The 16,648-nt window shown below is 44.0% G+C and overlaps 1 protein-coding gene across 1 annotated transcript in view; it reads left to right on the top strand.

The window, feature by feature from the left end:
* LOC111979615 (laminin subunit alpha-3-like) overlaps positions 1–16,648 on the top strand; it is a 121,213-nt gene that overhangs the window by 38,166 nt on the left and 66,399 nt on the right. The window contains 9 exon segments of the mRNA XM_070448856.1: positions 3,870–3,987; positions 7,289–7,407; positions 7,535–7,705; positions 8,850–8,947; positions 9,779–9,894; positions 10,995–11,113; positions 11,985–12,075; positions 13,090–13,221; positions 16,311–16,361. Of these exon segments, the coding sequence (XP_070304957.1) occupies positions 3,870–3,987; positions 7,289–7,407; positions 7,535–7,705; positions 8,850–8,947; positions 9,779–9,894; positions 10,995–11,113; positions 11,985–12,075; positions 13,090–13,221; positions 16,311–16,361 (1,015 nt within the window).

The following is a 16,648-nucleotide window of genomic DNA, read 5'->3' as shown; positions in this document are numbered from 1 at the left end:
TTTGGCCACGCAGTCGTGAGTGAACAAGGAGTACAGGGGACTAAGTACACACCCCTGAGTGGCCCCAGTGTTGAGGATCAGAGTGGCAGACGTGTTGTTGCATACCCTAACCACCTGGAGGCGGTCCGTCAGGAAGTCCAGGATCCAGTTTCAGAGGGAGGTGTTTAGTCCCAGGGTCCTTAGATTGGTGATGAGCTTCATGGGCACTATGGTTTTGAATGCTGAGCTGTAGTCAATGAACAGCATTCTCACATAGGTGTTCCTTTTGTCCAGGTGGCAAAGGGCAGTGTGGAGTGCGATTGAGATTGCTTCATCTGTGGATCTGTTGGGGCGGTATGCGAATTGGAGTGGGTCTAGGGCATCCGGGAGAATGCTGTTGATTTGAGCCATGACCAGCCTTTCAAAGCACTTCATGGCTACCGACGTGAGTGCTACGGGGTGGTAATCATCTAGGCAGGTTACCTTCGCTTCCTTGGGCACAGGGACTATGGTGGTCTGCTTGAACATGTAGGTATTACAGACTCGGTCAGGGAGAGGTTAAAAATGTCAGTGAAGACACTTGCCAGTTGGTCCGCACATGCTTTGAGTACACGTCCTTGTAATCCATCTGGCCCCGCGGCTTTGTGAATGTTGTCTTGCTCACATTGGCTACCGAGAGCGTTATCACACAGTCGTCCAGAACAGCTGGTGCTCTAGTGCATGCTTCCGTGTTGCTTGCCTCGAAGCGAGCATAAAAGGCATTTAACTTGTCTGGTAGGTTCGCGTCACTGGGCAGCTCGCGTCTGGGTTTCCCTTTGTAGTCCGTAATAGTTTTCAAGCCCTGCCTCATCCGATGAGCATCAGAACCGGTGTAGTAGGATTCAATCTTAATCCTGTATTGAAGCTTTGCTTGTTTTTATGGTTCATCTAAGGGCATAGCGGGATATCTTATAAGTGTCCGGATTAGTGTATCTTCCTTGAAAGCGGTAGCTCTAGCCTTTAGCTCAATGCGGATGTTGCCTGTAATCCATGGCTTCTGGTTGGGATATGTACGGACGGTTACTGTGGGGACGACATGGTCGATGCACTTGTTGATGAAGCCGGTGACTGATGTGGTGTACTCCTCAATGCCATCGGATGAATCCCGGAACATATTCCAGTCTGTGCTAGCAAAACAGTCCTGTAGTGTAGCATCCTCTTCATCTGACCACGTCCATATTGAGCGAGTCACTGATTCTTCCTGCTTTAGTTTTTGCTTGTAAGTAGGAATCATGAGGATAGAATTATTGTTAGATTTGCCAAATGGAGGGTGGGGGAAAGCTTTGTATGCATCTCTGTGTGTGGAGTTAAGGTGGTCTAGAGTTTTTTTGCCTCTGGTTGCACATGTGACATGCTTGTAGAAATGAGGTAAAACGGATTTAAGTTTGCCTGCATTAAAGTGTCTGGCCACTAGGAGCGCCGTTTCTGGATGAGCATTTTCTTGTTTGCTTATGGCCTTATAGAGTTGGTTGAGTGCGGTCTTAGTGCCAGGATCGGTCTGTGGTTGTAAATAGACGGCTACGAAAGATATAGATGAGAACTCTCTTGGTAGATAGTGTGATCTACAGCTTATTTTAAGGTACTCTACTAAGGTGAGCAATACCTCGAGACTTCTTTAATATTCGACATCGCGCACCAGTTGTTATTGACAAATAGACACACACCCCCACCCCTCGTCTTACCAGACTCTGTTCTGCCGGTGCACGGAAAATCCCGCCAGCTCTATATTATCCGTGTTGTCGTTCAGCCACGACTCGGTGGAATATAATTTGCACTGTGTACTTCAGCTTGTGTCCTCAAATGTGACTACACCTTAGCAATGCCTAACACTTTTTCAGCAGAAAAGTTATATTTGAATCTTTCTGGCAGTGTAAGCATTACTAGGTAATGTTTATGGCCCTCTCATGATAAATAATTACATTGGGGTATGCCTATTTCGGTAGAGATCTGCATTTTGACATTACATTGAACAAATCACAGAAGTGAGGGTGGGGGTGGTGAGGTATGTTTGTTTACACTGCGATTGTCACATGCCATGTGGTCTGATGTCGTAAGTTCTAATTCCAAACTGGGCAAAGGCAATGTCAACCACCACAAAGACAGCTTTGACGGTTGAAAAAAGCAGCTTTTAATTCTATTCAATCGAACTGAAGCAACCCGCTCTTGAGCCCTGATGATGATGATGATGATGGCGAGATAGGAACATTGAGTGTGGAAACATAGCCATGAGGGACTTAGAGATAGGGTAGTGTACACTGGGGGAAGGATAAGTCATCTTCATCATCAGGTGCTCTTGTGTAGCCTGTGTTGTCTGATGGTAGAGATATCGTTTCGGAGGGCCGGGTGTTTCAGAAGCACCTGCAGCAGTTTCATCCACTACACACAGGTCTTGTTGAGCCTTTGTAAAATCCGACTGTTGTATTTTACTGTACCATACTACACTGAACAAAAATATCAATGTGCTAAAATAAAATAGCCCAGAAATGTTCCATACGCACAAAAAGCTTATTTCTCTCAAATGTTGTGCACACATTTGTTTACATCCCTGTTAGTGAGCATTTTGCCTTTGCCAAGATGAGCCATCCACCTGACAGGTGTGGCATATAAAGAAGCAGATTAAACAGCATGATCATTACACAGGTGCTGGGGACAATAAAAGGCCACTCTAAAATGTGCAGTTTTGTCACACAACACAATGCCACAGATGTCTCATGTTTTGAGGGAGCGTGCAATTGGCATGCTGACTGCAGGAATGTCCACCAGAGCTGTTGCCAGAGGATTTAATGTTAATTTCTCTACCATATGCCGCCTCCAACGTCATTTTAGAGAATTTGGCAGTATTTCCAACATCCTCACAACCATAGACCACGTGTAACCACGCGAGCCCAGGACCTCCACATCCGAATTCTTTACCTACGGGATTGTCTGAGACCAGCCACCCGGACAGCTGATGAAACTGTGGGTTTCCACAACCAAAGATTTTCTGCACAAAAAAACGGCCATAAACCGTCTCAGGGAAGACCATCTGCGTGCTCGTCATCCTCAACAGGGTCTTGACCTGACTGCAGTTTGGCGTCGTAACCTACTTCCGTGGGCAAATGCTCATCTTTGATGGCCACTGGCGCGCTAGACAAGTGTGCTCTTCACGGATGAATCCCGTTTTCAACTGTACTGGGCAGATGGCAGACAGCGTGTATGGCGTCGTGTGGGTGAGCAGTTTGCTGATGTCAATGTTGTGAACAGAGTGCCCCATGGTGGCGGTGGGGTTATGGTATAGGCAGGCATAAGCTACGGACAATGAACACAATTGCATTTTATCAATGGTAATTTGAATACACAGAGATACCGTGACGAGATCCTGAGGCCTGTTGTCGTGTCATTCATCCACAGCCGTCACCTCATGTTTCATTATGATAATGCACGGTCCCATGTCGCAAAGATCTGTACACAATTCCTGGAAGCTGAACATTTCCTAGTTCTTCCATGGCCTGCATACTCACCAGACATGTCACCCATTGAGCATGTTTGGGATGCTCTGGATTTATGTGTACGACAGCACGTTTCAGTTCCCGCCAATATCCATTGTTGCATTTTGTATTTTTGCCGGAGGTACAGTAGATTATTGTTGTTGACGTGATTGTGCTCCGGCCTTCACGTAAAAGGAAATGGAGTATTGTCTGTGGCTGAGGCTCAGCCTTCTGCCAAGTCTGAGCTGGTGTTAGTGGACCAAGGCCCAGGAAACCACAGCGTTTTGAACCAACCACAACTAATGCCAGAATCCATTAACAATATGTTTGTTTGTAGCCCTCTGTTTCACACTGATCTGCTCTTTGTGCTAATATTATTTTCAGCTCTTCCATGTGGCCTACATCCTCATCAAGTTTGCCAACGCCCCTCGGCCTGACCTATGGGTCCTGGAGCGCTCTTTGGACCATGGGAAAACGTATGCTCCATGGCAGTACTTTGCTCGTAAGTATTACTGTTTTATTTTCCCATTCACACGTGTCTGTTATGCTGGTGCTTCTCAAGGCTCTTGGTTGGGTCTGGTAGTCAGCTTTTGCAGGACTTGAAAACTGTTGAAAAAGTTGAAAACTGTGTTTATATATGAGTTATTGAACCAATGAGATGACCTGTCGTCCGGTACATGTTGAGATTGTGTTGCTGCTTAATGCAGCCTAGAGCGAATTGACAAACATTATCCTGTGTGGCTCAGTTGGTAGAGCATGGCGCTTGTAARGCCAGGGTTGTGGGTTCATTCCCCACGGGGGGACCAGGATGAATATGTATGAACTTTCCAATTTGTAAGTCGCTCTGGATAAGAGCGTCTGCTAAATGACTTAAATGTAAATTATAGATTGTGATGAAATACCTTCAAAGTGAAAAGGATTTGTGAAGTCCAATGAAAAATGTGCTGTCCCCCGGAACTGTAATCCTAATACTTACCATAAGTGCAAAGAGCTTGGTTTATAAGTGACTTATGATCCAGTCAGTAGGCCTGCCATCTCCAATATACTTTACCTCCCCATACACAAGCTCACCAGCCTGTTCTTAAAGTGAAGACATGCTCAGTCCCTGTGAGGCACCTTTCCAGCAGAAACAGCTGTGCCTTATCTCCTTTTGAATTTCATTTGTCTTTCATTTGTCTTCTCCTTAATCTCAATCTCTCTCGCTCTCTTGATCTCTCTTTCTCTCTCTCTCTCTCTTGCTCTCTCTTGATCTCTCTGTCTCTCTTGATCTCTCTTTCTCTCTTGATCTCTCTTTCTCTCTTGATCTCTCGCTCTGGCTTGCTCTCTCTTGATCTCTCTTGATCTCTCTTTCTCTCTTGATCTCGCTCTCTCTCTTGCTCTCTCTTTCTCTCTTGATCTCTCTCTCTCTCTCTCTCTCTCTTTTGATCTCTCTCTCTCTTAATGTGTCTCTGGAAAATGTATACATTCCTGGCTATCAATATTTTATGGTCTTTGATTCTTGGTATTCAGTATATTTATTTTCAAAAAAATGGCACCAATATTTTTTACTTTTCCGGGAATAGGCCTTCCAACAGACAAAACACTTGGAGCCCTCAGAGAGTGTGTGCACTCTTCTGGCTTCTATGTTTAGAACCAGCAATATGAAACACAGGAATATGGTATAACTCAGTCAGTGGTTTGTAATACTGCTCAATGTCAAAGAGGAATAAACCGGATTGCATTTATTATACACTACTGTTCAAAAGTTTGGGGTCACTTAGAAATGTACTTGTTTTTGAAAGAAAAGCACACTTTTTTTGTCCATTAAAATAACATAAAATGTATCAGAAATACAGTGTAGACATTGTTAATGTAGTAAATGACTATTGTAGCTGGAAACGGCTGATTTTTTTATGGAATATCTACGTAGGCGTACAGAGGCCCATTATCACCAACCATCACTCCTGTGTTCCAATGGCACATTGTGTTAGCTAATCCAAGTTTATCATTTTAAAAGGCTAATTGATCATTAGAACACCCTTTTGCAATTATGTTAGCACAGCTGAAAACTGTTGTCCTGATTTAAGAGGCAATAAAACTGGTCTTAAGACTAGTTGAGTATCTGGAGCATCAGCATTTGTGGGTTCGATTACAGGCTCAAAATGGCCAGAAACAAAGTACTTTCTTCTGAAACTGGTCAGTCTATTCTTGTTCTGAGAATTGAAGGCTATTCCATGCGAGAAATTGGCAAGAAACTAATGATATCGTACAGCTCTGTGTGCTACTTACTTCACAGAACAGCGCAAACTGTCTCTAACCAGAAAAGAAAGAGGAGTGGGAGGCCCTGGTGCACAACTGAGCAAGAGGACAAGTACATTAGAGTGTCTATTTTGAGAAACAGACGCCTCACAAGTCCTCAACTGGCAGCTTCATTAAATAGTACCCGCATAACATCAGTCTCAACGTCAACAGTGAAGAGGCAACTCTGGGATGCTGGCCTAGGCAGAGTTGCAAAGAAAAATCCATATCTCAGACTGGCCAATAAAAAGATTAAGATGGGCAAAAGAACACAGTCACTGGACAGAGGAAGATTGGAAAAAAGTGTTATGGACAGACGAATCTAAGTTTGAGGGATTCGGATCACAAAGAAGAACATTAGTGAGACGCAGAAAAAATGAAAAGATGCTGGAGGAGTGCTTGACGCCATCTGTCAAGCATGGTGGAGGCAATGTGATGGTCTGGAGGTGCTTTGGTGGTGGTAAAGTGGGAGATTTGGACAGGGTAAAAGGGATCTTGAAGAAGGAAGGCTAATACTCCATTTTGCAACGTCATGCCATACCCTGTGGACGGTGCTTAATTGGAGCCAATTTCCTCCTACAACAGGACAATAACCCAAAGTACAGCTCCAAACTATGCAATAACTATATAGGGAAGAAGCAGTCAGCTGGTATTCTGTCTATAATGGAGTGGCCAGCACAGTCACCGGATCCCAACTCTATTGAGCTGTTGTGGGAGCAGCTTGACCGTATGGTACGTAAGAAGTGCCCATCAAGCCAATCCAACTTGTGGGAGGTGCTTCAGGAAGCACGGGGTGAAATCTCTTCAGATTACCTCAACAAATTGACAACTAGAATGCCAAAGGTCTGCAAGGCTGTAATTTCTGCAAATGGAAGAGTCTTTGACGAAAGCAAAGTTTGAAGGACACAATTATTATTTCAATTAAAAATCATTATTTATAACCTTGTCAACGTCTTGACTATATTTCATATTCATTTTGCAACTCATCTCATGTATGTTTTCATGGAAAACAAGGACATTTCTAAGTGACCCCAAACTTTTGAACGGCAGCGTATACTATGCTTGAGGTCGTCATGCAGTTTCCACACCAAGTTGTTGCTGTCATGTCGATAAAGGAGATCAGATTGTCTTATCAGTGGGCAGGGTGGGAATAGGTCAGATAACCTAGTATCCACATGTGGAAATCAGCAGTCAGTAGAAGRTTGTAAAGGATGCTTAAACAATTGTTATGCCAAATCACCATGACAGCAAMGTTGGGAGACGCCTCTGTAGCCACAGGCATCGATAGGACACAGGTTCAAATTTGGATTTAGTGAGACATGTGAACAGGGTAAAAGAGGACACCAAGACATTGATGAAGCATTGGAATGTACTGCCACAACAGAGCGCTACAAAGGGCCAGGGGGCTAGAGTAATGGAAATAATCTGAAGAATTTTGATGAAGTCTCTTAGAAACATAACGTTACGGTTGTCCCCTGATACAGAGATGATAGTGGTTGACATGTCACTCTGTTTGTTCTTGTCAGATTCTAAAAGGGAGTGCATTGAGAGGTTTGGCAAAGAACCAAATGGACGCGTAGTSCGAGATGATGACCAGATCTGCACCACAGAGTACTCAAAGATCGTTCCGTTGGAGAACGGAGAGGTGAGAAACTCATTGAATAGGAACATAAGATTGTCACAATGTTGWATCCTGTAAAATGTACCAAAAGACTACTACTTCTACAGAGTGATGGGGATATTTGTGTCTGAGTAATGTTGTTGTTGTCCAGATTGTGGTGTCCCTGGTCAACGGTCGCCCGGGCTCTAAGAACTTCAGCTATTCTCCAGTGCTGAGAGATTTCACCAAGGCCACCAACATCCGCCTGCACTTCCTCAGGACCAGCACTCTGTTGGGGCACCTAATTTCCAAGGCCCAGAGGGACCCCACTGTCACACGCAGGGTGAGTCACACAAAAGGCACCCAGTTCATTTCATTACAGTTCAGATCAGTTCAATTTACTTCAACTTTACCAACCCCCTCAGGGGCAACAAGGAATGCATCATCAGCAGAGCACACAATGACATGGTCTCACACCAACCTGTTATGTTTAGCCTACCTTCTGCCTCATTGCCCAATGTGACAAGATGTAGCCCCTCTCAGCACCTTTCTGCTGACACAAACACACTGGCCTGATTTCTCTCTCGCTGCACATTCCTTCCTCCTGGTCGGGGCTCCCTGCCAGAGGTGTCTGTCCAGTCTTCACCAGGGTAATTCCCTCCACACACAGAGAGAGAATGTGAAGACTGGTCCAGACAGCTCCCTGGTGCTGCAGGAACACGCTTCAGTAACACAGCACAGTGTGGGACAACACACACACYCGCAGACAGACAGGCGCACACACACACTCATGTTTTTAGGACAAGTGTGTACAGTATGAGGCCATTGTGAAGTGCAGCACAGAACCCATACAGGAAAGCTGTTCACCAGTTAGGGTGTATATGAATCAAAACTAACATGTTTATGCTCTAAGAGRAGTGCCCCACAAGAGAGACTCTAGMGTCCTGTAGAAGCTGGGCTGGCAGACAGACAGCGGCTGAAACAGTGGAGAAGGGGATACCTAGTCAACTGAATGCATTCAACTGAAATGTGTCTTCCGCATTTAACCCAACCCCTCTGAACCAGAGAGGTGCAGGGGGCTGCCTTAATCAACATCCACATCATCGCCAAGGGAACAGTTGTTGTTCAGGGTTAGCTGCCTTGCTCAATCTGCCTTGSAGATTCTTCCACCTTGCCGGCTCGAGGATTCGAACCAGCGACCTTTCGGTTCCTGGCCCAACGCTCTTAACCGATAGGCTACCTGCCGTTGATATACCGTATAAGATAGGCATACCTGAATAACTCCAGCTTCAATTATGCTAGTGAGCGTCTGTGGCCTAGGCTATGACTAAAACCAAAGAACCCAATGTAACTCACCTACGCTGCATTGGCAGACTATGTCWGGGTTTGTTTAGGTGAGGTTGATATGTGGTGTTTCGGATAGAGCAGATGGTTGTTGGTCTTGCTACAGTGTTCCGACGGTGTTGTTCTCGCTGCGTTGTTGACAGTATTACTACAGCATCAAAGACATCAGTGTCGGGGGACGCTGCGTTTGTCACGGCCACGCGGAGGTGTGCGGGGGGCGTAACCAAGGCAAACCCAATCGGTGAGTAGTTTACTGCTTTCATACTTGTTTTTACCTGCTTCTTTGTTTACTGTTTCGTTCTCCAGAAACGTATACTTGTCTGTTGTTGTTTTTACTTACAGTTGAATCCGTTACCTTTCATTCATTCATACTGTAGCCTATTGAACATGGGCCGTAATTATGTGTGTAAAAGTTCCCCAAAACAAAAACAGAGGATTCATTGAGTAGTTCAGTATGACAAATTATTACTTTAGTTTATTTGTCATTTACAGGGGTGAATGGATGTGCTGTGGTTAGGGGGTTGTAAAGCGTATGGGGGATGAGGTTAACTGACAAAAGTGTTGTTTTAACTTAGACACAGACTCTATCACTGTGCTCTTGAGGTTGAAAAGATAGCTCTGGATTTGGTAGAAAGGAAATGACTTCATCTGTTTGTTTCCTGGCATTGCCATTGTAAAAGGCACCATGTTTTAGATATCCRGATTAGTAGTGATTGCGATTGTGATGTAATCCATTGGCAAGAGGCCAAGATGGTGTCCTTATGGAGTTGATGTATTTTATGGGCAATGAAAAACAATAAGGGTCGATGACATCATACGATAGTTTGACAGTGAATGATTGATCTAACCATAGTGGCTTCATTCACTTTGGAAGGGACTTTACTGTTTTACACCTTGCATCAAGGTCCATCTAAAATTGATTTAGATATGTTTTTGAGTCTTGAGTGAACAGTCACCAGATGCTTCTTATTGATGATATACTGTAGGCTACTCCCTTTCTTCAATTGAAAGTCGTAAACATGAAAGAATGATGCAGGAAACCCAGTCTATTCTTTTCTACTCCTGTCTTTAGGCTACAGTGCGAGTGCGAACACAACACCTGTGGTGAGTCATGTGACCGCTGCTGTCCAGGGTTCAACCAGAAGCCATGGCGTGCTGCTACGACAGACAGTCCCAACGAGTGCCAACGTGAGTACCACACTCCACCCTCCTCTCTTTGCCACCCTCACCTTCCTCTCTTTGCTTTGTGCCAACGTGTTCCAAACCAAGCACAGTTTGGTCGGGGGTTGGCATGAGAGTGTGAAAAGGGCAGGGGCGCAACTTTGGTTTTTGAAGCGGGGGGACATCATTTTTTAATCCTTTTTTTAATCTAGTCGGATAAACTCTCCAAACAGCCTCCCCGACCGCTCGGGAGATGTCTGTATGGTCATAATGCACACCGTTGCCTCGTTTTGTATCACATTCCAATGATAAAACTGGGGGGGACAGAAATGCAATTTCAGAATGTGGGGTGACATGAAAGTTGCGACCCTGGAAAAGGGTATAACTGTTCTCTGCTTTCTCCTTTGTCATGAATGTGTTTCAATGACACTGCTCGAGAAAGTACAGCCACAGAATGTCTTCATTACGGTTCTCCCGCCACGTCCTCTACCACATTAGCTTCAGTGCTTAATGCCCTGATATGGTGTTGGAACTAGGAGCAAACTGTTAAGAGAATTACTCATGTGGTATGTGTGTGATGTACTGCACTGCATGCAGTCTACTGTAGCTAGCCCAGCGCCAATACTGCTGTCCTCTACACAGCCACTCAGTCAGTCCCAATGCCAGCTGGTTCCTAATTGCCCTGGCCTGTTGACAAGATTCTCCCTCCCGAGCCCAGAGTCGGAGATGCTGAAACTGGAGCCTGCAACTCTACAACCGCAGAACAAGAGAGAGAGATCGAAAGAGTGGAGAAGTCTGTAATCCAATCAGTGCACTGACGTCTTAGAACATGCGCCTTGACCATTCAGAAACATTAACGAGGCAGATTGAGGAGGAGGAGGAAGTAGAGGGTGTACTGTCCTGTTAGGGTTGACTGTATACTGAGAGCCTTTCTAGTGACTTTATAGTCACATCACTCTCCTTTGGGAAGGGATAGTAAGTAGATATACTGTAAGATATAAAATACAGAACTTGCTCTTACCTGTCTCTGTTTCATGTGTGTGTGTGTGTCTGTTTTGTGTGTGTGTGCGCACCTCTGCTTCATGTGTGTGTTTACTTGCTGACTGTTTCGGGGATTTCTCCCACAGCCTGCCAGTGCCATTCACATGCCACTGAGTGTTATTACGACCCAGAGGTGGAGCTGAGGAGAGCAAGTTTAGACACATTGGGCAGGTACGACGGCGGAGGAGTGTGCATCAACTGCCAGGTATGAAGCCTGTTACAAGTCCGAACGGATTCCTGTGTGTGTGTGTGTGAGAGAGAGACAAGCACCAAGACTGTTCATCATCTACATTTAGGATTTTATGTGTGACATGAATCATTGTAATTTGACATTATGTATGGTATGTATAGCATGTATGTGGGAGCATGCCTACACTAGAATAAGAATAAGGGTAGTGTTCAGTAGGCACAAAACAGAAGCGAATGGAGTGAAACTAGGAGGTACTACCTGAACTTGTCCAATAAGAAACACTTGTTTTCGTTTGCCATCGCAAAACGTTTCGCTACGGTGTGCCCTAATAAACATGACCCAGATCTAGGAGCAGACATGGAGGTCTGTAAATGGAAATTTCACTTCAGTTCCAAGTCAACGTACAAATGGTGGATATTTTCTGTATTAAACTCCTTGTGGCATGCAGAGATATTGGCATGCAGAGATATCCCTCTCTGTGCAGGGGTTGGCATGTGTTCCAAATCAAACAAGATGTCAGCCAGTTCATTTTGACTAAATCTCCCAAGACAAAGTACTTTTCCTCAACACCAATTATGAGATGCACTGTTATCCTTTTGGACTAAAATACCCTTGCAGGAAGCATGTTAAAAAAGCCATCTCTCTAAACTGCATGCTCAGTGTGAAAGAGGTTAAGATACTGGTGGTACCGCAAGCAGATGGATTAGCAACAGTAAGGAGTGTTTGATAAAAACATTTATCTATAGGTTTTAGAAAACACCCGTTTTGCAGTTTGTCTTCTTGCCTGAGAGGAACCTTAGTTGCAACCAAAACATAGTGTCCCTCTGAACCAGTCACTCCATTGTTGTGTGGTGTTTGACTGCTCTGTGTGTTTCCCTCTCACTAGCACAACACAGCGGGAGTGAACTGTGAGCTTTGTGCTGATGGATTCTACAGACCCCATGGATCACCTCCAGAGTCTCACAGTGGATGCATACGTGAGCTAGACCTTTTCTTCTCTTCTTCAAACTGTTTTTCTCAGTTTCTCCTTTCTCTATGGCCTTAGTGTCTTCCTTTGTTCCTAAAGTGCCTTCTAATGATGACAATATATTTTTTATGATGTGAAAATATCACCTTTAGTTATATATTACCAAACAGTATGGTTACTGGCAGAATTGTAGGCCTACATGTGCAACGTTTTGTCATACAGTATATCAAATAGTTGTCTAATGTTTAGTTAAGAGCTGCTGTAGCTTGCTTTCTGACCTATGGATAATGAGACCAAAATGGAAAAGAAACTTGACCCCAGAGACTTCGGTGTCGTTTGTATACACAGTGGCACCAACCACTAGCTCTAGCCACTTGTAGTGTTGCTAACTTCGGCGCCACACTTGTTTACATTGCTAGCGTGGTACGTCGTTGATTCTCCTCGCCACATATAGTGCCTTCAGAAAGTAGAATACGCCTTGACTTATTCCACATTTTGTTGTGTTACAGCCTGAATTCAAAATGGATTAAATATCTACACACAATAAAAAACCATCTACACACAATAACCCATAATGACAAAGTGAAAACATGTTTTTGGAAATTTGTGCAAATTTACTGAAAATGTAATATAGAAATATCTAATTTACATAAGTATTCACACCCCTTGAGTCAATACATGTCAAAATCACATTTGGTCTTTCTGGGTAAATCTCTAAGAGTTTTGCACACCTGGATTGTACAATAACGCACTGTAAATAGCTGCCAGTTGTGGTTGTGCTTTGAGTGTGGATGAAATGAAAATGGTTGCCCTCAGCGCTTTGGAGAGACCAAAGAGGCTACAAATTAAATTAAGTAAGCTTAACAGCGGAATGTGTTGACTTGGGAAAACACAGATAGTAAAAGCTGGTTAGTTCCATCATCATTTTCTTTGATTGTTGTCGTATGTCTCAAGAGTAGTATTTTGGTGTGTATGTGTGTGGGCACATTTCTGTTTGCGTGCGCGTGTGCATGTGTGACTACAGCCTGCAGGTGTGATGCCAGGACTACTGCTGGTTGTGAGATGGGGACAGGACGTTGCCACTGCCGGCCAGAATTCACCGGAAACAACTGTGAACGCTGTGCAGACAGTTACTATGGCTACCCGCAGTGCATTAGTATGTAACCTTTCCTCATTTCTAATATGATGTACATATTACTTGTATAAATCGATTATTTGACATAGGAAATCTGTTGTACCCAGAGAAATGAATGGATGGATGAATGAATGAAGGAAGGAATAAATGTATAAATTGACCAGTGAGACAATGAACAAACAAATGAATGAATAACAAGTAAGAAGTGGTACAATAGTGCCATGCCCTTGCTCGGTGTACATTTGGACCCAGTCCTGCATTTTACCTCAGGGGAAGCATTACTATAGTAAGAGCCACGAGTGTATTGAAGAGTTGGGATCTGAAGAATGCAAATTGACCTCATTCCTACATATGCTGTTCATTACAACATGTTCGAATTTATGTTGAATTATTTCATGTTTTGGGTCGTTTTCCTTTGTGTGCTTGTCAAAGAGTTTCAGACACTTAGAGAGACTAGCCAAGATTGCTCCTCCAACGTGCCCAGAAGTATGCAGGATATGTTTTCTGTGGAGCTGCAATACTGCTACAACATACCCGCAGAGAAATTGAAATATCAATTCTTTACCACGCTCACCTCATTCTGTCATACCTTCACCTTAGCATGTCAACACAGACACGTACCACACCTTGTCTGTCTTTAGGTTGAGTTGTTGTCACATATTCTGACTATATACCTTTAGATATTGTGGCAGTTCGTGATGATGCACAAGGTCATGTGTCAGCAGTCTGTATTTAGAGCATTCCTCGTGCTTCTTCTGGTGTGGGACCAAGAGCAATGACTGACAAGCCCTTATTTTAGGGCGTCTCTCCACATTGACTTGCCACAGCGATCATCATGTGTCACGCACAATGTGTTTAGGAGAATAGATCAACATTACAGTATGCCTGCCAAACTCTCTCACAAAATGTCTATTTTCTGAAATGATCCATGATAGGAGTACTTCATATTGGGACACATTTGAGTAAGAGATGTCGTACAGTTGCTATTTGAATGATGCCATTTTCATCTCCAAGGGGCCCTCTTCGTCATAGGCGCCAGTCCTTATTCCTCACTGTTTACTGAGATTCTAAATCTGGAATCTGTTTAACTGGTGTTCTCAGGAACAATCCAATCCCATAGAAAAGTGAAACTGGATGTCTTCCTGACTCCTGGCCTCGTTCCACATCCACCCTACTCAACCCCATATAATACTCAAATCATGCCAAACACAGTAAAAAGGAAGGGTCTGTAAATTATCTTGATTGTCCTGTTGGTTTAATGATGGAAGACACAAATCATTAACTAAACCTATCATGGCAACCTTTATGCAGAGGTTTAATACAGAAACTGTAATGAGTGAATAATCGTACCCAGGTGGTCGGTTAGCTTTACGTTGTCATATAAACAGAAGATTTCATGTGGAATAAATAATTAGGGTTGGCATTTTATTAATACAGGACAGAGATTTATTACTGGATGTGATTATTAAAAGCAGGTTTTAATCTCTTGGAGCGCTCCAAGAGCAGTCTAAACATGTAGACAGCCTCCCTGGAAGTTAGTCAGCACCTCTACCAACTTTTGGTTGTGCGCCAGGCTAGTTCATGCTTCTTATTAAACTCCCTGGAAGTAATGAAGGTTATTATTTGTTTGGGGGGGGCTGCTATCCATTGATGCCTTCTCTATTTGGCAGGAGGTTTTCTTTTTGGTCTTTGATTTAAAGCTCACGAAGACAGCTTTAGGGAAAAATCACTCTGATTCATATCATGTTGCATCGTTTAGCATTTTCATGGGGTTTTCAATGCAATTTATTTCTTACTAGCTCTTACCTTGTTCTGTGTACCACATATATACTATATATACAAAAGTATGTGCACACCCCTTCAAATTTGTGGATTCTGCTATTTTAGCCACACCCATTGCTGACAGGTGTATACAGTCGAGCACACAGCCATGCAATCTCCGTAGACAAACATTGACAGTAGAATGGCCTTAATGAAGAGCTCAGTGACTTTCAACGTGGCACCGTCATAGGATTCCACATTTCCAACAAGTCAATTCATCAAGTTTCTGCCCTACTAGAGCTGCCCCYGTCAACTGTAAGTGCTGTTCTTTTGGAAACGTCTAAGATCAAAAACGGCTCAGCTACGAAGTGGTAGGCCATACAAGCTCACAGAATAGGACCGCCGAGTACTGAAGCGCGTCTGTCCACGGTTGCAACACTCACTACCGAGTTCCAAACTTCTGGAAGCAAGGTCATTAAAATAACTGTTAGTCCGGAACTTCATGAAATGGGTTTCCATGGCCGAGCAGCCACACACAAGCCTAAGGTCAGAATGCACAGTGCCAAGCGTCGGCTGGAGGGGTGTAAAGCTTGCCGCATTTAGACTCCGCCATTGGACTCAGTGGAAAGGCGTTCTCTGGAGTGATTAATCACTCTTCACCATCTTGCAGACGAATGACACATATGGGTTTGACGGATACCAYGAGAACGCTACCTGCCACTATGCAGGTGGAGGAGGAATAATGCTCATAGGCTGTTTTTCATGGTTTGGGCTAGGCCCCTTAGTACCAGTGAAGGGAAATCTTAACTCTACAGCATACAATTACATTCTAGATGATTCTGTGCTTCCAACTTTGTGGTAACTGTTTGGGGAAGGCCCTTTCCTGTTTCAGCATGACAATGCCTCTGTGCACAAAGCTAGATCCATACAGAAATGGTTTGTCGAGATCGGTGTGGAAGAACTTGACTGGCCTGCACAGAGCCCTGACCTCAACCTCATTGAAGACATTTGGGGATGAATTGGAACGCCGACTGCAAGCCAGGCCTAATCGSCCAACATCAGTGCCKAACTTCACGAATACTCTTGTGGCTGAATGGAAGCAAGTCCCRGCAGCAATATTCCAACATCTATTTGAAAGCCTTCCTAGAAGAGGCCATTATAGCAGCAAAGGGGGGACCAACTACATATTAATGCCCATGATTTTGGAATGAGATGTTCGACAAACAGGTGTCCACATACTTTTGGTCATGTAMTGTAGATTGCAACATTACTGGAGTAGAGCAATGCACTCACGACACTGAAGATATTCATGGTGTTGAAATTGATCATACGTTTTTCTTTGTAACCAGGATATCCAATCTACCAGCCCACCACCAAATCTCCTGCAGGCCATATAGTAGGTAAGTGCTGCTATAGTGGGTACGTGATGCTATAATTAACCACAGTGTAATGTAATCTAACAAACAGTTGGACGCAAAGGATTTACTACTCATACCGGAACAGGCCAAAGACTGTACGCACATACCCCCAACCAGAAGCCATGGATTACAGGCAACATCCGCACTGAGCTAAAGGGTYGAGCTGCCGCTTTCAAGGAGCGGGACTGTAACCTGGACGCTTATAAGAAATCCCGCTGTGCCCTCGAACCATCAAACAAGCAAAGCGTCAATACAYGACTAAGATTGAA

The sequence above is a fragment of the Salvelinus sp. IW2-2015 genome, linkage group LG19 (genome assembly GCF_002910315.2).
Source record: "Salvelinus sp. IW2-2015 linkage group LG19, ASM291031v2, whole genome shotgun sequence".
Classification (NCBI taxonomy): domain Eukaryota; kingdom Metazoa; phylum Chordata; class Actinopteri; order Salmoniformes; family Salmonidae; genus Salvelinus; species Salvelinus sp. IW2-2015.
Note: the sequence above shows the minus strand (reverse complement) of the source record. Positions and strands in the feature narration are given on the sequence as shown.